The sequence below is a fragment of the Sus scrofa genome, chromosome 4 (genome assembly GCF_000003025.6).
Source record: "Sus scrofa isolate TJ Tabasco breed Duroc chromosome 4, Sscrofa11.1, whole genome shotgun sequence".
Lineage (NCBI taxonomy): Eukaryota > Metazoa > Chordata > Mammalia > Artiodactyla > Suidae > Sus > Sus scrofa.
Genome location: NC_010446.5, coordinates 79,799,548 through 79,823,419, shown reverse-complemented (window position 1 = coordinate 79,823,419; position 23,872 = coordinate 79,799,548). Strand labels below are relative to the sequence as shown.

General features: G+C 46.8%; 1 protein-coding gene across 4 annotated transcripts in view; it reads right to left on the bottom strand.

Moving 5' to 3' along the window:
• PRKDC (protein kinase, DNA-activated, catalytic polypeptide) overlaps window positions 1-23,872 on the bottom strand; it is a 162,772-nt gene that overhangs the window by 26,727 nt on the left and 112,173 nt on the right. For all 4 annotated transcript variants that reach the window (XM_021089419.1, XM_021089420.1, XM_021089422.1 and 1 more), the window contains 10 exons: window positions 21,866-21,978; window positions 20,408-20,539; window positions 19,227-19,406; window positions 16,110-16,315; window positions 14,252-14,390; window positions 13,090-13,278; window positions 12,386-12,610; window positions 11,274-11,382; window positions 9,103-9,214; window positions 880-1,054 (listed from right to left, as the gene is read on the bottom strand). In XM_021089419.1, coding sequence (XP_020945078.1) covers window positions 880-1,054; window positions 9,103-9,214; window positions 11,274-11,382; window positions 12,386-12,610; window positions 13,090-13,278; window positions 14,252-14,390; window positions 16,110-16,315; window positions 19,227-19,406; window positions 20,408-20,539; window positions 21,866-21,978 — 1,580 coding nt within the window. The remainder of the gene's footprint in view (window positions 1-879; window positions 1,055-9,102; window positions 9,215-11,273; window positions 11,383-12,385; window positions 12,611-13,089; window positions 13,279-14,251; window positions 14,391-16,109; window positions 16,316-19,226; window positions 19,407-20,407; window positions 20,540-21,865; window positions 21,979-23,872) is intronic.

Sequence of the window (23,872 nt, the reverse complement as noted above, 5' to 3'; positions counted from 1 at the left end):
GAGACCAGGGCTGAAGCACGTCCTTGGCGGAGTGTTTGAGAGCAGCTGAGAGTGGCTCCTTCAGACTTGTCATTTGAGGAACTGATATATGTCCTTTATTCACTTAGGCCGCTCTGGGCTGGGCTTTCTGTTATTTGAAATATAAAAATTCCTAACTGATACAACACCCATCTTAAACAAAAACCTGTAACTGAGCACTTAAACCCACAAAACAGAAATATTATTTCTATCAGAATTACATTCTTTGCTTTACAACAGCAATCAGACCAAGCTCCCCTAAGACATTCAAATATGATTTAATTACACAAAAAGTATGATCTAATACAGTTAAAATGTTTATACACAACTTTTAAGCAAAGCACACTTGCATCAAAAAATGATAGATTTCCACAAACTAAACCTAAATACAATTTGTAACTAACTGGCAAGCATTCATTTTGCTGAACAAGAGAATACCTGAAATTAGCTTTATTTTCTAATAATCGTTTTGAAATAATTAACAAGTATAGAGTAAACTACAGAGGCTTTTGGAAAATTTTAAGTGTTTCTTCAAGTTTACCTTCTTATAAACAAACAAGCAAACAAATCTAACAACTAATTTATTCCTCAGCCTTAGATTCTACTGTGTGAAGAAAGCCAAGTTCAGAAGCGCCTACCTTCTGAAAAAAGGACAGACTGAACTTCTTTGCAGAACAGATGCTGACTCACAGACATTGAAAAACTTATGGTCTCCAGAGGAGACAGTTTGGGGTGTGGGGGGATGTGCCTGGGCTGTGGGATGGAAATCCTGTGAAATCAGATTGTTATGATCATTATACAACTACAGATGTGATAAATTCATTTGAGCAATAAAAAAAAAAAAGAAGCAGCAGCTCCTACCTGCTTTCTCGCACCCGCTATCATTTCCAACTTCATGGAGAACTTGCAGCTTGAGATCAGAGACTGAGCCTCCTTCTCCACCTGGTGCCCAGGGCCCCCACCTCCGTCCACACCCACATCTGCATCGTCTGGAAGCAGAGCAAGCTTCTCCTCTATCTTGCTGAGGAAGAAACAACTACACAAAACAAGACAACGAGAATTAATGCCAGACCCATGAAAGAAATCTCTGACACACAGGAAGCTACTGGGTAGCATTCAGACAGAAACGCTACACTCGTTCAAACTGTGCTCATTTTTGGACTGTAAATGTACATTCTCAGTACTGGATTTAATCTCCATTTTAATTAACCAACTCCTGGAAGATCACTAGGATACTTCAACAGAATTTTCCAGGTACCGGCCACAGCTTCCACCTCCGCAAAAGTAAAGTATTCACACCCATAACCTGCTCTCTGAACAAACGGACAATAGAGCCTGTGTTGCATCAGATCCATTTTTCTCCTTTTATCTCCAAACCCAAAGTCTTCTTCTCAAAGGGGGACAAGGTCAAGCATCAAGCAGGCCATAGCCACTGGGAACAGTGACAATAAAGTCATAGAGCTGTAAGGTTGTTTTGATTTGTAGCATGATTTATATATGACTTGGTTCCCATGATTTTATTTTCATTATTTTCATTGCCAGTAATACTGACAAAGGACCTAAGTATGGAAAATGTACCCCTCATCAATAATTAACTACTAGAGACTCTCATACTAAGTGAAGTAAGTCCAAAGGAGAAACACAAACACCATATGATATCACTTACATCTTGAATCTAATATATGGCACAAACGAAGCTTTCTACAGAAAAGGAACAAACTCATGGACATGAAGAACAGACTTGTGGTTGCCATGGGGGAGGGAATGGGATCGACTGGGAGTTTGGGATTAGGAGATGCAAAGTCTTGCACTTGGAATGGATAAGCAATGAGATCCGCTTTATAGCGTAGGGAACTATATCTAATCAACTGTAATAAAACATGATGGAAAATAATGTGAGAAAAAGAATGTATATATATGTATAACTGGGTCACTCTGGTATACAGCAGAAATTGACAGAACATTGTAAATCAATTGTCATATTCTTTTTTTAATAATTAGCAAAATTTCTATTCATCCAGGGACTAGTTTCAATTTTCTTAGACATACTGTAGCCACATCTCTCTTGTTTGTCTTGTTTTTTCCTCAACACACAACCTGTCATTCATCTGCTTCTATGCCCCCATCCCATGCCCAACACACACGTGCCCCTCCCTCCCAAAGCTAAGCAAGCAAAGGGGGTGGAAACTGGGTGCTGGATAAGCCTCTGGAAAAACAAGTAATGGGGGACATGGAATGTTATGCTGTGGCACAAACATGGCCTGGGCCCCCAGAGGTGTGGGGACAGCGGAAGGCACTCCACTCCAGGCAGCACAGACCATGACGTCCCAGAGAGAAGGCACAAATTAAACCAAGGCAGAAGCTCCCAGTACTGTGTCCCTGCTGGGTTCCTGTACTAGCCTGGGGGGGAAGGAGCAGGAAAGACTCATCTTCCTGAAGTTTAGAGAGTCCTAGTTCTTGTAGGGCCATGTAAGCCCCTAAAGCCATCCTTCTGCTGATGACAACTAGAAACTCTGGAGAAAATGCACCTATAACCACCCAATGACCCTGAGAGTAAATAAAACACAGCCAACTTCAGGTGGAAGGAAGTCAAAGTCAGAGAAGGCTCTGCCACTGGGATGAGTTGCCCGCATTTTCTCTCCCTCCTTCCAGGTCTGCCAGCAGGGTGACCACGACATGGAGTGTGCCAGCCCCAGGGGCTGGGATTCTGTGCTGTGCCTGGAGAGACCAAAGGCTGGAGGAGGAGGCCTGGAGGGGCAGCACCAGAGAAGAGAGCCTCTAGCTCCCGACAGACATGTGCGTAGGACTGACTCAGAACCAAACCGAGACCTGAGCCATCAGAAAGCATGACAGAGGCCACATCCAAGTCCACCAGCTGCTGGAACAGAATCTCCCTCATTTACCCAAACAGCATAAAAGAGCTGAGCCCACACAGCGGGGCCTCCAGAGTGAGTGCACCAACTCTTCTACCCACTCTGGGCCAATGCACACAGAGCTGCCTCCATGTCGTGGCCACTGGAAACGGTCGAGCCTGATTTTCTGACACATCACACAAGGGAAAACCTCCCTCCCCCAGTAAGGTGAAGTTCTCAAAAGAAAATTTTCAGGGAGCTCCTGTCGTGGCTCAGTGGTTAACGAATTCAACTAGGAACCATGAGGTTGCGGATTTGATCCCTGGCCTTGCTCAGTGGGTTAAGGATCTGGCGTTGCCATGAGCTGTGGTGTAGGTCACAGACACGGCTCGGATCTGGTGTTGTTGTGGCTCTGGTGTAGGCCAGCAGCTGTAGCTCCGATTAGACCCCAGCCTGGGATCCTCCATATGCCATGGAAGCGGCCCTAGAAGAGGCAAAAAGACAAAAAAAAAAAAAAAAAAGAAAGAAAGAAAATTTTCAGGAAACATATAGGATGGGTAAACAGCAAGGTCCTACTGTGTAGCACAGGGAACTATATGCAATATCCTGGGATAAACCATCATGGAAAAGAAAATGAAAAAGAATGTATGAATATATATAAACGAATCACTGTGCTGTACAGAAGAAATTAACACAATGCTGGAAATCAAGTATACTTCAATAAAATAAATTTTTAAAAAAGACAAACTTTTCAGGACGGGATGATACATTCAAAATATCAAAAGAAAAAAAAATAAATAAAAGACCTGTCAACCAAGAAGACAATACCTGGAAAAGCTGTCCTTCAGAAATGAAAACAAGACAGGCTTTCCTGAACAAACAAAAGCTAAGGGGTATTTACTAGGCCTGCCTGCCTTATAAGAAATGCTAAGGAGAGTTCTTCAAGTAGAAATATAAAGGTGGGCATTCCCGTCGCTGCTCAGTGGAAAACAAATCTGACTAGTAACCATGAGGACACAGGTTCAATCCCTGGCCTCACTCAGTGGGTTAAGGATCCAGCATTGCCGTGAGCTATGGTGTAGGTCGCAGATGTGGCTGGGATCCCAAGTTGCTGTGGCTGTGGTGTAGGCCGGCTGCTATAGTTCCAATTTGATCCCTAGCCTGGGAACCTCCATATGCCACAGGTACAGCTCTAAAAAGATAAAGAAAGAAAGGAAGGAAGGGAGGAAGGAAGGAAGAAAGAGGTGTTAATTAATATCACAGGAACACATGAAGTTAGTATAAAACCCACTGGTAACCATACACATAGATTCTCCAGTATGGTGATGACGGTATTTAATTCACTGACAACTCTACTTTAAAATTTAAAAAACAAATATGTTAAATATAACCACAACTTCAATAATCTGGTACTGGGTACATGATATAAAAATATGGAAGAGTTCCTAGTGGTCCAGCAGTTAAGGATCCAGTGTTGTCACTGCTGTGTTGTGGGTGTGATCCCTGGACCAGGAAATTCTGCATGCTGCAGAGGCAAAAAAAAAAAAGTAAATTGTAACATCAATAACTTAAAATGTAAGACGATGAGGACATAAAAGCATAAAGTTTAAGAATGTTATCACAAGTAAGTTGTTATCAGCTTAAAATCAGGTTACGAGAGCATTTACGTAAGCTTTATGGTAACCACACAAGAAAAACCTGTAGTGGTTACAGAAAAACTCACTATAAAGAAGTGAAAGCACAGCAAACAAAAAGTCATCAAACCATAGGAAGAGAGCAGGATAAGCAGCCAGGGGTGACGGACCCTCAACAGTAAATCCTCACCTACTCAATGAGCATTTTACATGTACATGGGTCAGTCTTCAGGCAAAATGGATTAAAAAAAGAGAAATCCAATAATATGCTGCCCACAATTGACTCATTTTCACTCTAAAGACACACTGACAGAAACAGGGATGGAGAAAAGACTTCTAGCAAATGGCAACTCCAAAAAGTGGGGGTAGCTAGACTCCATCAGACAAAACAGACTTTAAACGAACAATGGTAAAAAGATGCAAAGAACATTGTCCTATGATGACAAAGGGGACAGTCTGTCAAGTAAATATAATGACTTAATATCTATGCACCCAACATCATAAAGCAAATGGGTTAGAGTTAACAATAAAGCAAATAATAAAGCAAATGCTCATAGAACTAAAAGGAGAAATAAACAGCAACACAGCAATAGCTGACGTAAACATCCCACCTTCCACAAAGGGCAGACCGTCCAGACAGAAAATCGGTGAGGAAACTGGATTTAAACAACCCTACAGACAAAACAGACCTAACAGACATATATAAATATATACACACTAAAGGAGAAAACCAACATGACCAATTAAATAGAAGCAGAAAAGAGCCCTTGACAAAATTCAACACCTATTCATGGTAAAACAAAACTTTTAGAAAACCGGCAGACAAGCAGCAAATAACTGGAAAATACAGCGAAAAAACCCCTCCATTTTCTACAATGCTGAAAAAATATTAAGTACTTAGGAATGAATCTAACAAAAGACATCTAAGATCTCCGTGCTGAAAAAGTACAAATCACTGAAATTAAAAAGGCGTTAAACAGAGACATAACACATTCCTGAATTGGAGAACTCTATACTGTTAAAGCAGCAATTCCCAAAGTTGATCCATAGTCAATGAAATCCTAATCAAACTCTATTTTTCTTTCTTTTTTTTGGTAGAAACTGACAGAAATTCTATATATATAAACATAAATAATCTAAAATAAGCAAAGTAATTTTCATAAAGAAAAACAAATTTGGGGAGTTCCCATTGTGGATCAGCAGGTTAAGAAGCTGAGAGTGTCCATGAAGATGTGGGTTTGATCCCTGGCCTCGCTCAGTGGGTTAAGGATCCACTTTGCCACAAGATCTGGTGAAGGTCACAGACGTGGCTTGGATCTGGCGTTGCTGTGGCTGTGGCGGCGTGGGCCAGCAGCAGCTGAAGCTCTGATTTGATCCCTAGCTTGGGAACTTCCATATGCTGCAAGTGTGGCCCTGAAAAGCAGGAAAAAAAAAAAAAAAGAAAAGAAAAGAAGGAGAGAGAAAAGAAGAGGAAAACAAAGTTGAAGAACTCACTCTGATTCAAGAGTTACTATAAAGCAACAGTAAAGAAGACAGATTTCTATAGTAAAAAGAGATGCATAAAAATCAAGAAACATGGGAGAAAAAAGTATGTATACATGTATGTGTAACCAGGTCCCCATGTGGTACAGTGGCAAAAAAAACTGTGTTGGGGAAATAACAATTAAAAAATATAAATTTAAAAAAAAATCAAGAAACAGAACAGAGCATTCAAAAATAGACCCACAGACATAATGGTCATTGATTTAAAAAAAAAAAAAAGGTACCAAGACAACTCAATTATAAAAAGACTTTTGTACAAATGCGACTAGACAGCTAGGTCTCCATATGGAAACAGGAAACATCTAACCCACCCTATAGCATCTACAAGAATCATCTCCCACTTTCTCAAGGACCTAAATGTAAAAACTAAAGCCATTAACAATTCTAGAAGAAAGTAGGAGAATAATTTTGCAAGTTGAGCCTGGCCTATCAGCTTGAAGGGTCTCCCACTAGCCAAATCTGAGACAATTTGAACAGAAAATAAGTAATGGATTCTATTTCATTAAATAAAACTGGAATCCATGATTCTATAGTAAGACTATATTTTCATTTCATTTTTCTTTTTTTTTTGGTGGGGGGGGTGGTGAGGGGTTGGGTGCCAAACCTGCGGCACATGGAGGTTCCCAGGGTAGGGGTCAAATTGGAGCTATAGCTGCCAGCCTACACCACAGCCACAGCAACATGGGATCCAAGCCACATCTTCGAACTATACCACATATCACGACAACACCGGATCCTTGATCCACTGAGCGAGGCCAGGGATGGAACCTGCACCCTCATGGATGCTAGTCGGGTTTGTTTCTGCTGCCCATGACAGGAACCGTGGTATCACTCCTAGAGTAATACTGTGAAATTTAGGTACGTCAGTCAATGAAGACTTGGGGGAAGGGAGAGTGCTTTTTCATAAGACACAGACTAATGAACAGGAACCTGATGGTGGGGCAAGAAGAGCATCATTCTGCAACTGTCACTGGCAAGACTGGCTTGGGGAGTTTCTGTTGTGGCTCAGTGGAAATAAATCTAACTAGCATCCACGAGAACGCAGGTTTGATCCCTGGCTTTGCTCAGAGGGTTAAAGATCCAGCGTTGCCATGAGCTGTGGTGTAGGTCCCAGACACGGCTCAGATCTGGCATTGCTGTGGCTATGGCCATTGGCTATAGCTCTGATTTGACCCCTAGCCTGGGAACCTCTATATGCCACGGGAGCGGCCCTAAAAAAAAAAAAGACACACACACACACAGACTGGTTTGGGTTACAAAGTCGTCCACAGACACAGAGCATGAGGAGTAAGTCTCGGGAGAAGCAGGGGACAGGTGTGTCTCAAAGCACCTCCCGCCCTGCTCTTCAGTGGCAGAGGGAAGACGGGCCTCACTCTGGAAAGACCAGATGCCACTTTAACGAGGCCGCCAGCACGACCATCACGGGAAAAGAAGGTAGACACCCTGTGCTTCCAGAGGGGGACCACAGGAGGAACACTCCACCTGGGAGGCCTTCTGGCTAGGGGCACGGTGCCCGGTCATCATGAGGGGGTAAAGTCAACCCAAACTCAGGAAAAGCCCTCTCCAGTGTCAGGGTCGTGCAGGACAGTGGGGAACTGCTCCAAGTTAAAGGGACTAAAGACATCAGCCAAGTGTGCACAGGGCCCTGCGCTGGATCCCGTCTTGAGAAGAGAAAATGCTCTCAAGGACATTAACAGGACAGTCGACAAAACTGAAATTGAGGCTACAGATTAAAATGAAAACAGGGATGGTATTACTGTAGCACAGTGCGAAGAAGATACTCTTTGTCTTAGGAAAAAGGTACGCTGACAACGAGGTAAGGAAATATATGCGTGCAACTTACCTTCAAACGGTTCAGAAAATACATACACATATGTGGAAAGAGAGAAAGAAAAAAATGCTAATGTGGGACATGTGAAAAATGTGGGACATGTGAAAAATGCTGGAGCTCCCGTTGTGGCTCAGGGTTAATGACCCGGCTCGTCTCTGTGAAGGTAATGGTTTGATCCCCGGCTTGGGAGTGGGTGACCCGGTGTTGCTTCAGCTGTCACATGGGTCACAGCTCTGTCTCAGATCCCATCTGTGGCTCAGGAACTTCCACATGCCATGGGCGCAGCCAGGGAAAAGAAAACAGAGTTAAAAACCATGAATCTGGATGAAAGGTACACAGGAGAGCTCTTCTTTTTTTTCTTTTTAGGCCCACATCTGTGGCATATGAAAGTCCCCAGGCTAGGGCTTGAATCACAGCTGCAGCTGCCGGCCTACACCACAGCCACAGCAACACAGGATCTAAGCCGTGTCTGCAATCTGCACCACAGCTGATGACAACACCGGATCCCCGCCCCACTGAGCGAGGCCAGGGATCGAACCCACATTCTCATGGATATTAGTCGGGTTCGTTTCCACTGAGCCACAATGGGAACTCCAGAGTTCCAATTTTCTTGTAACTTTTTCATAGGTAAGAACTTATCTCAAAATAAAAAAATAAAAAAGGTATGAAAAGTAAAGAGTATAAAAAGTAAATTTGTAAAAGCTTAGTAGCAGAGGAAACAAGGAAACAGAGTCTGATGGCAAGAACAGCAGACAGGGTCACAGTTCTTCCATCGACTGCCTGTATTTGCACCAAACAACTCACAACCTCTTCTCTGAAACATATGGTTTCCTGTGGCTGTTACAGGTGAGGAAAGGATGAGAGACGGAAAATCCTCTCAGATCTGGTAAAGTGAAAACTCCAGGAGTTGACAGAGCTGGGAGCAGGAGGTGCCATGTCAAAAATCCAGGTGATGACAGCAGAATTATGAGAAATGCCTAAGCAGTACCTTCTTCACTGCCACCTCCCTCCCTAACACTCAGCCCCGAGACAGGAGCAGAGGTAGCCCTGCCCTCTCTCACTTCCAGAGCATGACCACGGGGCCGCCGCCAGCAAAGACAGGCCAGGACAGACTCGTGGAAACTGGCCCGTCGTTGAAACGTTCAAACCCCACATTTTTCTAAACCACAGTTTGTGGCAACTTCAGCAAAGAATCCACATTCCACTCAAAAGTGTCAGACCTTACCGGTTCGTGATGACGTCATCCCAGATGGTCATCGGGTCTGTTTTTGCATCTGGGTATCTATTTGTCCAGGTTTTTAGGAGTCTCTTAAGGGGAACTTGGGACGATAAATTACCTACAAGCAATATTAGAGCATATGACTATCCACAGCTCGAGGATCACATTACTTTCCAAAGCCCAGCTGCCATTAGTCAAAAGAAACTAATTCAAATTTCTGGTCCACACTAAAACATTTTGTCTCATCTTTCACAACAGGAGCACAAAATTACCGTATTTAATACATTTTTACATTAAAACTCAACTTCTTAAGGCCCCAGAGCAAAGATGAGGAAATAAACATACCCAACCTTCACATTCATCCCAGGCCCACAAGCCTCCACCCACAATTCCAAAACCTAGACAGCACTGAAAATTGACAAGTTTGCATAGAGTTGCAGCCAATTTTCTTATTGGAAGCTCTGGTCTCAACCGTCACAGGGTACCCGGGGGACGTGCACCAAGTGGTGTCTGAGACAGAGCTCTGCCCAAGGCCACATCACCACAGATTCAGAACATCCTCATGAGACTTAAATTCCGCATTGCTAAGTTTTAAGCCTTCGATTTTCTTTCTGTTGGTTGGAAAGCAGTGCTTAAGACCAAAGCTGAAATCCAACAGTCCTGAGTTCAAAATCTGGACGCTCTCTGTATTAGCTTAGACAAGGTGCTGGATCTCTCGGAGGCTCTGTACAATGGGGAAAAAACCTACCTCTCAAAAGACTACTGCAAAGAACAGGTAACATAGAGAAAAGAGACTGGTAACACAGCTCCCAGAGTGACGTCATTTATAATAAGTACTTGAAAAGTAATCTCGGGGAGTTCCCGTCATGGAGCAGTGGAAACGAATCTGACTAGGAACCATGAGGTTGCAGGTTCGATCCCTGGACTTGCTGTGAGCTGTGGTGTAGGTTGCAGACACGCTTCAGATCTGACGTTGCTGTGGCCGTGGCATAGGCCAGCAGCTGTAGCTCTGATTAGACTCCTAGCCTGGGAACCTCCATATGCTACAGGTGCGGCCCTAAAAAAAAAAGAAGCAATCTCCAAACTTAAACAGAGAACAATTAGGTAGATACTTCCAAATACCAAGGTTTTTTGTTTTTTGGTTTTTGGGTTTTTTGGGTCTTTTTGCCATTTCTTGGGCTGCTCCCGCGGCATATGGAGGTTCCCAAGCTAGGGGTCGAATTGGAGCTGTAGCCACCGGCCTACGCCAGAGCCACAGCAACATGGGATCCAAGCCGCGTCTGCAACCTACACCACAGCTCACGGCAACACCGGATCCTTAACCCACTGAGCAAGGGCAGGGATCAAACCTGCAATCTCACGGTTCCTAGTTGGATTCATTAACCACTGAGCCATGACGGGAACTCCTGAATACCAATTTTTATTATTACTCTGAAGTCTCTCATAATGATTTTTTTTTTTTAATCTTTTTGCCATTTCTTGGGCTGCTCCCTCGGCATATGGAGGTTCCCAGGCTAGGGGTCTAATCGGAGCTGTAGCCACTGGCCTATGCCAGAGCCACAGCAACGTGGGATCCAAGCTGCGTCTGTGACCTATACCACAGCTCACAGCAATGCCGGATCGTTAAACCACTGAGCAAGGCCAGGGATCAAACCTGCAACCTTATGGTTCCTAGTCGGATTCGTTAACCACTAAGCCACAACGAGAACTCCCTGATTTTTAATTATTTAGCACAAAAACTGAAATTCAGGTTTACAATTAGGATGTCACCTCTGACTCCAGGGGAGGCCTCCGAGATCTAGGCACCGTCACTAGCAGCCCCCCATCACCTCAGGCTCAGGACAGCACTCCGTGAGCCCCTCTCCCCGCACACCCCACCCAAGGCCCGCCCCAGCAGGTCCTGACACCCAGGCTCCTCATGTGATCCTGTACCTGCCTTGGCAGGTGCCACGTGTCCAACCACCACTCTGAGCTTCCTCAGGCCGAGAACAGCGCTTGACTGTTATAAGCATTTATTTCAACAATCTCGAAATATGTTATTTGTTGGTTAAACTCAAGGCAGTTTCTAACTCATACATTAAGAAATGTACTAGCACTAAAAAGCCAAAAGATCAAATGCTGAAACTCTTCCATAATTGTAAAGAGAACAAAAATGGTAGGTATAAACTTAAAATTACCTTGTTTGCTAATAAAGTTGATAAACTCCTGAAGTTCTATGAAAGTCTGTACAGACTGCAATTTGGTGAGTCTACTTCTGTGCAAGAGGGCATCAATGCTGGAATAATTCTAGAAAAAAGTGATTTGGCACTGGTCACAAGTCAAGTGACTGCTTTAGATCTTAACACAGTTCTCAACAACATGAAACAGCAACTAAACAAAATGTCTCTGGGTGGTTAACCATTAAGTCACAGGAGCAGTTAACAAATGGTCTAAATGTTTTTAATTTAGGTTTTCAGTCACATTCAATAACAGCAACACAACCAGGCACCACTGACTCTATTTGTCACCAAATTTTTTTTTTTTTTTTTTTTTTTTTAGTCACACCTGCAGCATATTGAAGTTCCCAGGCTAGGGGTGGAATCGCAGCCGCAGCTGCCAGCCTACACCACGGCCACAGCAACACAGGATACTTAACCCACTGAGCAAGGCCAGGGATTGAACCTCTGTCCTCATGGATACTAGTCAGGTTCTTAACCCACTGAGCCACAACAGGAACTCCCTATTTGCCATCGATTCTTAATAATCACAACACCCTATAGGGTAAAACTGCCAACTAGAGAAGCCAATTCTTCTTTGCTCAGCTTCGTCTTTGGTGTACTAATGAACCTCAAACACATTTAAAAACTAAGATGAAGACAGTGACTGTCGGAGTTCCTGTTGTGGCTCAGTGGTTAATGAATCCAACTAGGAACCATGAGGTTACAGGTTTGATCCCTGGTCTCACTCAGTGGGTTAAGGATCCGGCGTTGCCATGAGATGTGGTGTAGTTCACAGACGCAGCTTGGATCTGTTGTTGCTGTGGCTGTAGGCCGGCGGCTACAGCTCCAATTCAACCCCTGGCCTGGGAACCTCCATGTGCTGCAGGGTACGGCCCTAAAAAGACAAAAAGACTAAATAAATAAATAAATAAATAAAACAGAAGGTCTAAGAGGCACCAGGACAAATGCACCCAGAGGGCATGACATGCAGTTAGTGGAAAACTGCTGCTGTGGCTTTTCCTCCACAAGTCTGCTGACCTGAGCAAAACGTCACAGGAATGGCAGGTTTCACATCGGTGTACCTGTCTTACCTGCATAAATGCCTGAATGCAATTCTCAATGTAGTACTGGGCTCTGTCGACATCATCCTGCAGGAGGTACAGCAGGCTCAGCTCCTGGCTATAGTGCAGCTCCAGCAGGGCCTTGTGCAGCTCTGAGGTCACAGCCTGGTCCACGAAGCTCAGCAGGGTCTGGTCGCCCGCGCCCTGGAGCAGCAGCTTCAGCTTGCTGCGCATGATGGAAGGCAGGCAGGCCTCCTGCAGAGCCCAAGTCAGCCTGTGATGCAGAGGGCCGACGGCGCCTCATGATTTCATACTATGGTGTCTTTGGCGTCACGTTACAGGTCATGGTTTAGAGTGTTTCAAATGTTTCAAACCTAAAACTACAATTTTTTAAACAGGTTCATCTAACACTGCTCATCTAGCAACCATGAGACATAAGGAAGAAGTCCTGCAGACAAGGGGCCCCGCAGTGCGACCAGCGCAGACCTGACGGGAGGCGCCCGGGTCCCTGGGTCCCACCAGGGCTGCCGCAGCCACTTGCTTTGAAAGGGCTACAAGCTAAAAGCTACCAGTAAGTGGTTCAGCAACACTGTGGAGCTGTTGGGTCATATAAACACCCCACTGCCTCACAACCACTGCCCTGTTTCTGAGGAGTTTTAAACAATGTCACTAAGCAGAAAACACCTCACCATCAGAACGTGTCTCTCGGTGGCCTCAGCAGTGACTCGACGCACCTGATAGAAAGGGTCGCTCCACACCTTGGTCAGGTCTGGGGGGCTGGCGCCGTCCACCGTGGCCGTGGAACAGTAGGCCAGCGAGCCCCACTCGGCAAGCTGGTTGTAACAGTCCAAGGACGCCAGCTCCCAAAAGTCCTTCTCGGCTTCTGCTGGCTCCCCGTCTGCCCATTCTTGTTTATTGAGAGCCTGGCAGAGGAAAGTTCCTGTGTTATTTCAGTTGGAAATGATGCAAATGAAAACACCGCATTGCAGGTTGTGTAAGGTCCCTACTGAGAACGACTCTTTTCACGTTTACCACAGGTGGAGAGGAGGGAAAATTGAACAGGAACTGGAGAGAATCTAACAGGAAAAAACCAACATAAAGGCCAAGAGGGAGGCATTTCTCTGGGAAATTTGCCAAGGAAGCCAATTAAGAAACTGAAGGTTTTTTTAATTTATTTTTTGACCATGTCAGCAGCATACGGATGTTCCTGTGCTAGGAATGGAACCCACACCACAGCAGCGACCGGAGCCACTGCAGCGACAACGCCGGATCCCTGACCCACTGTGTCACAAGGAACTCCAAACCGAAGACTTTAAATGCCCATAATTTGATGTAAATACCACGGATTATTTACTACTTTAAAGGATCTTATAATGAAAATTAGAAATTGAGACATTTTAAAAAACGGAGAGAATTTTACCACCTTGCTCACTCTCGCACAGGCCGCAGACCTCAATTTCAAGTACATCCTGCTACCCGCTCACCGGCCTCTGGCACCTCGAACACAGAACACTCAAGACAACTAAAAGTCATCTTCCCAAAACCAACTCTTACTGACCTTTTAATAAATTTTTTTTGCTAACTTAAGGAAAACAAACTACTCAAATGGAGGTTATATAGTAATATCAGATACTGAAATAACATCTTACAATTTTATAGTACTCGGTAAAAAAAAAAAATGCTTTATTTTATTCAATGAATTTTCTTAAAAAGAATAAGAGTACAACAGTAATTAGTTCACATTTGGTTATTAGGAAACCATTTTCTGCTATTAATTATTGTGTGAAATGGGGAATAAAAATGAAACATTACGAAGCTCTAAATTCTAAAGTTAGTAGTTTTTGAATCAGAGTACAAAAATGTTTAAGCAACTGACATGCTAGAGGTCAATTTTACCTCGTTATACAGCCTCGCAGCCTCAGAATAATCACTTCTTGCTTCTGCTAATAATGCGTCCTGAGTGATCTGCTTTGTTCCTATCTCGCTGCTAAAAATACCTCGGAGGATGTCATATTCTCCAATCGACCTATACAGTCTATAAAACAAACCCAAGAGAGTCCCAATCAATTTTTTAAAAATGATTTTTATTTTTCCCATTATAGTTGGCTTAATTCTGTCAATTAAATTGGCTTAGTTCTGTCAATTTCTACTGTACAGCAAAGTGACCCAGTCACACATATAAATATTCTTTTTCTCACCTTATCCTCCACCACGTTCTATCACAAGTGACTAGATACAGTTCCCTGTGCTATATATATATATAGCAGGATCTCATTGCCAACAGATTTAAATCTATTCTAATGAAATGATATTACATCAAAATGTCAGTATATTAAAAAACAAATGTTATTTTTGTTTTGTAAAAATATAAGATCTTACAAAGTCTGAAATTACCATTAAGTTTTACGACTTTAGCCATACAGAAGTCAGAAATTATTCCAATGTGCATTTAAAGTAGAATCTGAAAGTATCATATGCATAGATGACTCATTAAGGGAGCTCCTTCCAGGTTGATCCATCAGAGAAACACTGCACATACCTGGTAACCTCCTGGAATCCTTGTCTAGCCCTGAAACTTGGAACCCAGTCAAGACCCCAGCTACAGGTACAGACTCATCCTGGTCCTAAGATGCCACGTTTTATCCCTGTTCTATGGCCACCTCAATGCTGCGGACAAGTGGTTTTCTCAGAGCCTGAACGTCTGCTAGAGCATTCGTCTCTCCGATCTTAACAAAACATCTGCCTGACATCAGCCAAGCTTCCCCTTTGAGACAGTCTCAGGTACTCACTCCTCTGGAGACTTTTTTCCATCTTTTGAGTCTCCACAGAAAAGCCCTCTCTTCCTAACCCCGCAGTCACCCAAGGACCCCCTCCCTCCTTGCTTTTCCTGAGTCTGGTGTTTCCCTGGGCAGAGTCTCCTGTGTTTATGGTTCTCTTTCAGAGCTCTGACTTACTGCCCAGCTCAGAGGGGAGGAGGTGACAAGTCAGAGGCAGGCAGAGGTGGGGACACAGCTCAGAGCCCACGAGCCCAAGAGGAGATGCAGCTATACTCATCTCCCAGGGATAGAAGAGACCAGCGTCATGGCCACCCTACACCAGCCCCACCGCTGGACCCATCACTGGACATGCTCAAAGCGATGACCTGACGTGGCCGGAGCCCCAGGGCACACTTTCTTATGGCCCCTGCTCCCCCTGCAGGGCTCGGGTCAGAGAGACCAGAGACGGGGACGAGGTGAGAACTCCACCCTCCCTCTTCTCTCTTGTTCCCTAGAAGCTGAAGATCTCACCATCAGTGCTAGACAACAGCAGTGCAAGCTAAACTGCAACCTAATCCAACATCTTCTCAGAATCAGCACGGGCTTTCCTATGATAAAACCTCAGGTAAGAGAAGAATCATAGAAAACACAAGTTGTTTCTCCCAAATAAACAGTCATCATATTAGATCGTTTCTAAAGATTGAGTCCTACTGAAATAACACACCATCCTCTAGTTAGCAATGCAGCATAAACACAGAAAATATTAGGAACTTTCAGATATGACCAACCACACTCCACATGAAATTAAACCTGGTGAGTACTACAGAGTCTAAAAAACTGGACACCGAGAAAAATGAACAGGTTTCCTTTTACGTTCCCTCCCCTAGAGCAAGACATCCCTGTTGTGACAGGGATTCCTGATGCATGGACTGCATTTCTATTAACTTGTCCACTTGCTGTGGCACTGCGGGCCCAGCGGCCCAGGGCCCAAGGCTTACTTGGCGAGTTCCATCCATCGGACAGTATCTGGAGGGAGGCTGGGTCTCCTCCGAGCCCTCTTGGCAGGAGGCTCCTGGGGCGTCAGGTGCAGCAGGGCCTCCTCTAGGAGGCGGATGGCCCCGGGCTGCTGCAGGCTGGCCAAGCCACCCACACTGACGCAGGCCGGGTCGAGGCTCAGCAGGTCGGTGTGTCGGCAGCTGACCTCCTGCAAAGGCAGACATAGTAGAACTTTAGTCCGTGCTTCTTGGACCCCATCTGCACAACGAGTAACTTGCTTTCCTAAACACAAAGTCTGACTTCATTGTGATAAAACCGAACATTTCTAGGTAATTCTGTTATGTTTTCCTTATCTGCAATTTGCTCAGAGGAGGAAAGGACCTTTTATTTTTATAATGGCAATCCAGGATTAACTTAAACCATCAAACCCCCAGCAGACTATGAAGGTTTTTATAGATATTGTGCATATCCTGACAAATCGAGGTTCCCAAGAATATTGAGCCTGAGTGGATGAGAAAAGTATCTGAGATACAAGGATTTCACATCCAGTCGCCACAAAGCATGCGCCCTCAGCTCTGTTATCCAGCGGCTTCTCCATCGCCCTCCACCCAGGGGCAAACTTGCTCATAACACTGAACAAAAGACTTCAGAATCATCACTGCGACCCTCACTTTCCACTGAGCGTTCTATCTCAGAGAACAGTATGAACAGTAGGCCTGTGTCCGAGCCCCGCTCCAGGCCCCTCGCCAAGACTGACAAGTAAGTGACCACAAACCCACGTGGTTCTACCTCAGGGGTCTCGGCAGAACATGGAGTCTGCAGAGTAAACAGGAGCCTCTGGCTCCCTTAGAGGAACGAGCGGTGAAGGAAGGAAGATCCAATGAGACTCTATTTCCATTAATGACGCGGCAAAGCTCTGTCTTAACTGAGGGTCATGTTTCCAGACAGCACTAGGCTAACGTTGAGAGTGAGACCCGGAATGGGGTGTTTTAAATAAATGTATTTTAATTTTTAGGTAAAAGCCACTCATCCTACAAATACTGAGTGCCTCCTATGCTTCAGGCACGTGTACACAGTGTTATCTCTGACTTTGTGTGGTTTAAGATTTACTCCTTTTGCCCAAGAAAAGTCCTTCATGAAATGGTTTTAATGCACAAACACCTATCAGTGGGACAGCACCTTATGAGTGTGTGCTTATAATGAAACAAGCTCTTCAGGACAAATTCATTTTCAGGAACTTCCATTTTCAGGAAAATTGACTATTCTGTCTGATCCTGTTAACAGTATCTTTTTACTTTATAAAAAAGGGTTTGCTAAGCAAAAACATGTAGCCAACTGGCCAACTGATTTCACTTCTAAATTCCCACACAGAAAGAATTGAGCTGCCTACTATCCCTGCTTGGATGTGAGTTCACTGTGTCAGATGAAGACTTTCTCTTCTTCTGAAAGGTCTGCACACAACGCCCTCCCAGTGTGTCTGACAGCATGGTCAGGACAGTGTGACAGGTGCAGGGTGCCGCGGACAAGAGCAAACTGTGCCAAGTGCTGGTGGCAGCAGCGTCCTGGAGACGCTCGGCCTGGCTCACGCCCCCGGCAGGCTTAGTGAGGCCTGGAGGGAGGGGAGACGCCAAGGCTTCAGACACGAAGCAGAAATCGGCCTGCTCAAGTCTGCACCTGCAGCCTGCCTTGCACTCTTGCAGTGTTTCCCAAGCTCAGGGCCTGACAGCAAGCTTGCCTGCCCAGTGTTTCCCGTGATTGTTTATTTAAATAAACACAGGAACAAAACTAGAAATTCAGATTTAAAAAGCCATTTCAGAATACAATAGACAGACGAGTTCCTGTCGGGTCTCTGCAGTAACAAACCTGACTACGATCCATGAGGACGAGGGTTCGATCCCTGGCCTCGATCAGTAGGTTAGGGACCCCGAATTGCCAAGAGCTATGGTGTAGGTCGAAGACACAGCTCAGATCCTGTGTTGCTGTGTCTCTGGTGTAGGCCGGCAGCTACAGCTCCAATGAGACCCCTAGCCTGGGAACCTCCATACGCCGAGGGTGCAGCCCTAAAAAAACAAAAACAAAAAAAGAAAGAAACCAGAATACAACATAGAGAGAAACTTATTTTGAAATACTGGCTGATGCAAAATCTTTGGTATCACCAAGAGCAAACCAATGAAAAAGTTTCATTTGTAAGTTATAAACCAATAAAAATAGAACTAATACATAAAAAGAAAACACACCAACAGTTTCACGCTACTCCAAAAAGAACAAAGTAGGGGAGTTCCCAGTGGCTCATCGGGTTAAGGATCTGGCATTGTCTCTGCAGTGGTTCAGGTCATAGCTGTGGCTCAGGTTCGATCCCTGGTCTGGGAACTTCCACATGTCATGGGTGTGACCAAAAAAAAGAACAAAGTAGGAATACTCAGTACTTAATTGGAGAATTATTACCTATTTAGTTTGCACATCAAAGCTGCTTAAAGAATATGATTATTGAAGCCCTCCAGGAAGGTTAACTAGTTACAAAAATACTGAAATGAAGCCCAAAGAGTTTCCATTAGGGCCTCTGTAAGGATCCATGTCTTAAATGGCAAAGGAAACATTTCCTACATGAGAAAGTAATCTCCTAATGAGCACGTTTGGAGGTCATCAAAGTAGGACTGTGGCCACTGTGTTTCATCATCTGTATGATGCACAGCCCACTCCGCCCAGGAGGCAGCCAGCTTACTGCCCAGCAGACCCCACACCACTCAGCGCATCGCAACACTCGGCTTCCTGGCACGAGGCTGCCTTGGCGCCCTGCCACGTCTGCCCACCCAGAATGCAGGGCGGCGGCGGCCCCACCCCTGAGCACAGGCAGCTCAGGCTCTGCCAACACCTGCAAGGGGGACAGGACTTGGGGAAGAGCCTGGCTTATTCAAGATCAGAACGACTGATGCCACATTTCATTTCTGATTATTCTGTCATATCTCAGTTTTAAATACAAATAAATGGCATCTACCATCTGGGAAGAGGAGGCCTCAGCAGAGCACATCCATTGCTGAAAACCTTGTTTCACCCAGAGAAGTGAGCAGAACTGCGGAGATACCGGCCTGTGACGGGCGGACGGTGGGACGCAGCCTTACCTGGATGCAGGAGACAAAGGGCGGAAAGAAGGAGAAGGTGGTGCCAAGGAAGCGTGTGAGGTCCTGGAGCAGCTGCTGAGCGATGCTGAGTCTCTCAGCTGCGGCCTTGGACTTGTCCGTCTCCTTCAGGATCCCGGAAAACAGGCTGACAAAGAGCTGCTTGGCGACTATCGGGTCTCTCTGGGGAGGGGGGGCAGACAGGCCCTGTAAGGCACCCGCAGCACCAGACGTCCCAGAGAGCACCAACTGCTGCAAACCCAATGACACCTCTCGGTTCCATGGAGAGTGTGGCAGCGGCCGCCCCCGGGGGAGGAGCTGGATTTGACACGAGTCTTGTAAAGGGCACAGCGGCATGGATTTTGGACCCAAAGATGCTGATTTAAAACCTGGCTTAATGGAGCTCCTGTCATGGCTCAGCAGTAACAAACCCAACCAGCATCCCTGAGGATGTAGGCCTGATCCCTGGCCTTGCTCAGTGGGTTAAGGATCCGGCATTGCTGTGTGCTGTGGTGTGGGTCGCAGACAAAGCTCGGATCTGGCGTTGCTGTGGCTGTGGTGTAGGCCGGCAGCTGAAGCTCTAATTTGACCCCTAGCCTGGGAAACTCCATATGCCACAAGTCCGGCCCTGGGGGAAAAAAGAAATTATAAAGCAGTAATGGGCTACACAGATATAGCCTATTGTTATAATCAATATTAGATTTGCAATCTTTAGAAATATAAAACATTATATTCTGTACCTAGAATAATAAATAATCCTCTCTGATTTTAAAAATCATTTCAATTAAAGTCAAAGAACTTGCAAGGGATAAACATCCTATTTCTGTCAAAATTTGGCTAGAAAACATTACTCTTCCCCACATTCGAAGTACTGTTCCCAGCCAGCCCTGAGCCAGCGGCAGTTCATGGGGCCGGAGGCCCTTGAGCCACTGGTGCTCTCCCGACCCGGCCTCACCCAGGGACTCTGTGAGTTGAGTGGCTCCACTCTGTGACCTGCACATGGAGACACTGCACAGAGCAGCGTGTCTGGACAGGGCCTCATGTCAGTGTCAGGGCCTCACGAGGCAACACAGCCAAGACTTGAGACAAGGGCCTCAGCACGCCCACTTCAGGGACAAAGCAGTGCTCGCAGGGAGCCCTCCCAGTGGCAGCCCCTGGAGCACTAGACGGATTCCAGCACCGACCTGGGCCACGGCCTGCAAGGGGACGATCAGGCTGCTGTGGGGAATCTGGACGTCGGGAAGATCTCCGTGGCGGTAACTCCTGTACAGGACCACTTGGGCCTCATGCTTCAGCCTCAGCTCACTCTGGATCTCCTACAATCAAGAGCAACACAGAGCGGAATTGAGGGCTCTCGGTGGAGAAAGCCGAGTGCCCCCGCTACGGGACCGTCTCTGCCGCACAACGCAAAGTGCACCAGGGACAGTTTCTATCCAAAGGGTGTGGCTGCTGTGCTCTACCAGCCCGGCAGGTGAGAAATCCAAAGTAAAAATCCCAGGCAGATGAACAATAAGATTATTTAAAAATCTGTTACCAAAAACCTGAGTTTCTCTGAAATCAGAGAACTTGATTTAAAACTTTTTAAAACCGCAAAAGAGAAGGCTGTACTTCCTTTCTGTTAGTCTGAGGCCAAACCCTGGCTGTGCCCAGCGAGGCCGCCGGCCCCTCTGGCCCTGCTCTGTTCAGGCTGCTGGACTCACACCTGCTTCTCTGGCCGCCCGCCCTGCCCATGGGCCATGGATGCACGGCGCCTTCTGCTGGAGTGTTTCTGCAGCTTTCCCACTGCAGGCACCCTCCCCAGGGCCTCTGAACAGTTCCCAATGTGCTCAATCCTGGTGATTTCCAATGACGCGGCCCCAGCTTTTTTGTGTGCAGTTCACATGGAACGCAGCTCCGCAAGCACAAACGCCACCAGCCGGAGAGAGCACAGGACCGCCCCCCAAGGCCAGGCATCCCCAAGCCACCGAGGTGCGTGGGCAGCGAGAGGCCTGAGGAGTCGTGGTTACAGCCATGATGGAGTGGAAAGGTCCTTCTCTTTCCACAGAAGATACAATGGAACCGTTCGACCAGCTCACGCTCAGATTTGAAGTCTCGTGCTTCAGTTTTGAACTCACTGTGGACTAAGCTGAGGATTTACACTGAGCTGGAACAAAGACGGGTTTTTTAATTCACAACCTGGTCCCTAACACTGTCACCATTACTGACCTGTGTCTCACATTGAAGCCGTGGCTAAACGAATTCTTCCACGATCCCCACATTCTGAGGAATGTTCAGCTGCCACCTCAAGCCCCCCTGTGCCCCAGCAGAGGGCTCAGGACTCCCGCTCCCCTGCCGGCCGCCCCTCGTCTCTACGAGCACGGCCTCCCCCTGCAGCTCAGCATGTTGGTCCTGAGGTGGGTCAAGGCCCTGGCCTTGAGGTGAGAGGGGCTGAAGTCAGACGCAAACCTAGGAAGGACGGGTGGTCTTGTCTGCCCCACACAGAGAAAGCCCACGTGTCCAGAGAGGCGGGACCAGGCTTGGGGCCTCCCAGCCACACACAGAGGCTGTGTGGCGCTGCTTCAGGCCCGGCTCTTGGCCAACGGGGAAGCTTGCTTCTCAGCACACGTCCCTCGACAGAATGAAGGCGAGAAACAGATACAAACCTTCTCTCTCTTTTGCTCATTAACACCTTTCCTGGCATAAATCAAACTCAGCTTTTCTCGGTCCTTTAGAAATCGTCTGCGTAACCTCAGTATTTCTGCCCGATTATCTGAACCTGAAGGACGGAAAGCAGGTTTGTTACTTGTGCCCGACTCTGCCTCCTCCCCAATCCCGAAAACAAAAGTGCGACTGTTTGCTCTTTGCCCTTTTTCACCTTTCCTTCATTTGGTTTTTAGAGCAGTGTGAACCCGTGAAACACGAAGGCCAGCACGGGAGACGGCTGGCTGGCTTTGGAGCCCATGGCCACGTGGGGAGTGGGGCAGTCACATAGAAGGGACAACAGGGGATTCGGGAACTCGAGGTGGCAGCAAGGCTAGAGGACTTTCAGCAGGGCTGCAACCCCCCACTCCCACATGGCCCCAGGTCCCCGGCTCCAGCCCTGGGCCTGAAGGCAGGAGAGCAGAGATGATGCCTCTAGGTGAGCAGCCAGCACGGGGCAGGTGAGTCAGCTCCAACCCGACACCTGCCAGTGCCCTCAATGCCTGCAACACAGCACAAAGCTGACGATCACCAGGCACCAGGCATTAGAGGAAAGCTTCACATGAGAAAAATAGAAACCAGAAGTTCCCCTTGTGGCTTGGTGTTAATGAACCCAACTAGCATCTCTGAGGACTCAGGTTTGATCCCTGGCTTTGCTCAGTGGGTTAAGGATCTGGCGTTGCCATGAACTGGGGTGTAGGTCGCAAATGAGGCTCGGATCTGGCATTGCTGTGGCTGTGGTGTAGGCTGGCAGCTGCAGCTCTGATTTGACCCTGAGCCTGGGAACCTCCACATGCTGTGGGTGTGGACCTGAAAAGAAAAAAAAAGAAAAGAGAGACCAAAACAACAGGGAAAGAGTAAACGTCGAAAGCAGACCATCTAGGAAATAAATTCGAAATGCAACCATCTCTCAAAAAGATCAGAGTAGACATCATAACAGAAGGGTCAGGACTGAGGGACGGTCAGGCACCGAGGGCGCCTGGATCCTGAAAGAGGATTTCATCAGTCACAGCAGAGCCCAGAAGATGGGGTCCAGGAGACACCAGAAGAGGAAACAGGAGGATGAACAGAAGGAAATCAGGAGAGGGATCCATGACTCAAGCCACGGTTCCCTGAAGAGAGATGGACATGTGGAAATCATCCAAAATCACCAAGGAAAACACCCCAGAGCCAGAAAACAGGAGTGAGCAATGGGAAAGGGCCTTCCTCTTGCCCAGGAAGGTGGACTAAAACAGACCTGCACCAAAAGACACTTCTGTGATGTTTCCTAAAACTGGTTGAAGAGAGAAGATCCTAAGAGCATCCCCAGGGCAGAGACCCAGTCCCAACGCTGGAAAACATGAGAGCCACATCAGAGCCCCAAGTCCAGAGCTACGACCCCAGGGGCCCGTTCCCTCAAAGCCTCACCTTGGCCCCAAAGCTGCATGCTGAGCTCTGCCCCAAAGTGCCCGGGAGGTGCCCCCGACCCGGCCAAAGAAGGAGCAAGCTCAGGTCAGCAGACATGGCGCGGTCTTTAGGTCACGGCCAGGGGGAGGCCTGGGGGTTCAGAGAGAGGACAGCTATGTGCTCAGAGGAAACCTGTGCACGGACGGGGAGAAAGAAGGTCCAGAGGAGACGGTCACTGATGCCCCGGGAAATGGCCGCACAGGAAGGAAAACAGTCCATGTGACCCACGCTTAAGCACATGACACGGTGGCGCCCCAGGTTTGCCGCAAGTGAGGCGGGGTGGGGGAGGGGAACAAGGGAAGGGGGATGTGTCCTCAATGTCCCAGACACTGACCCAGAGAGAAAGGGGGGCAATAAAAATGCCACTGGGGACAAAGGTCTGGCTGGAGGGCAGGCAGAAGCCAGGTCTGGGGTCTGGGAAGGACAGGCTGTGCTTCCTGCCGGGAGCAGGGGTGCCTAGCCTGTACCCGCTCATGGCCCCTGAGACCCCTCCGCTCCTCCTGAGACTCAGCCTCCCAGTTCTG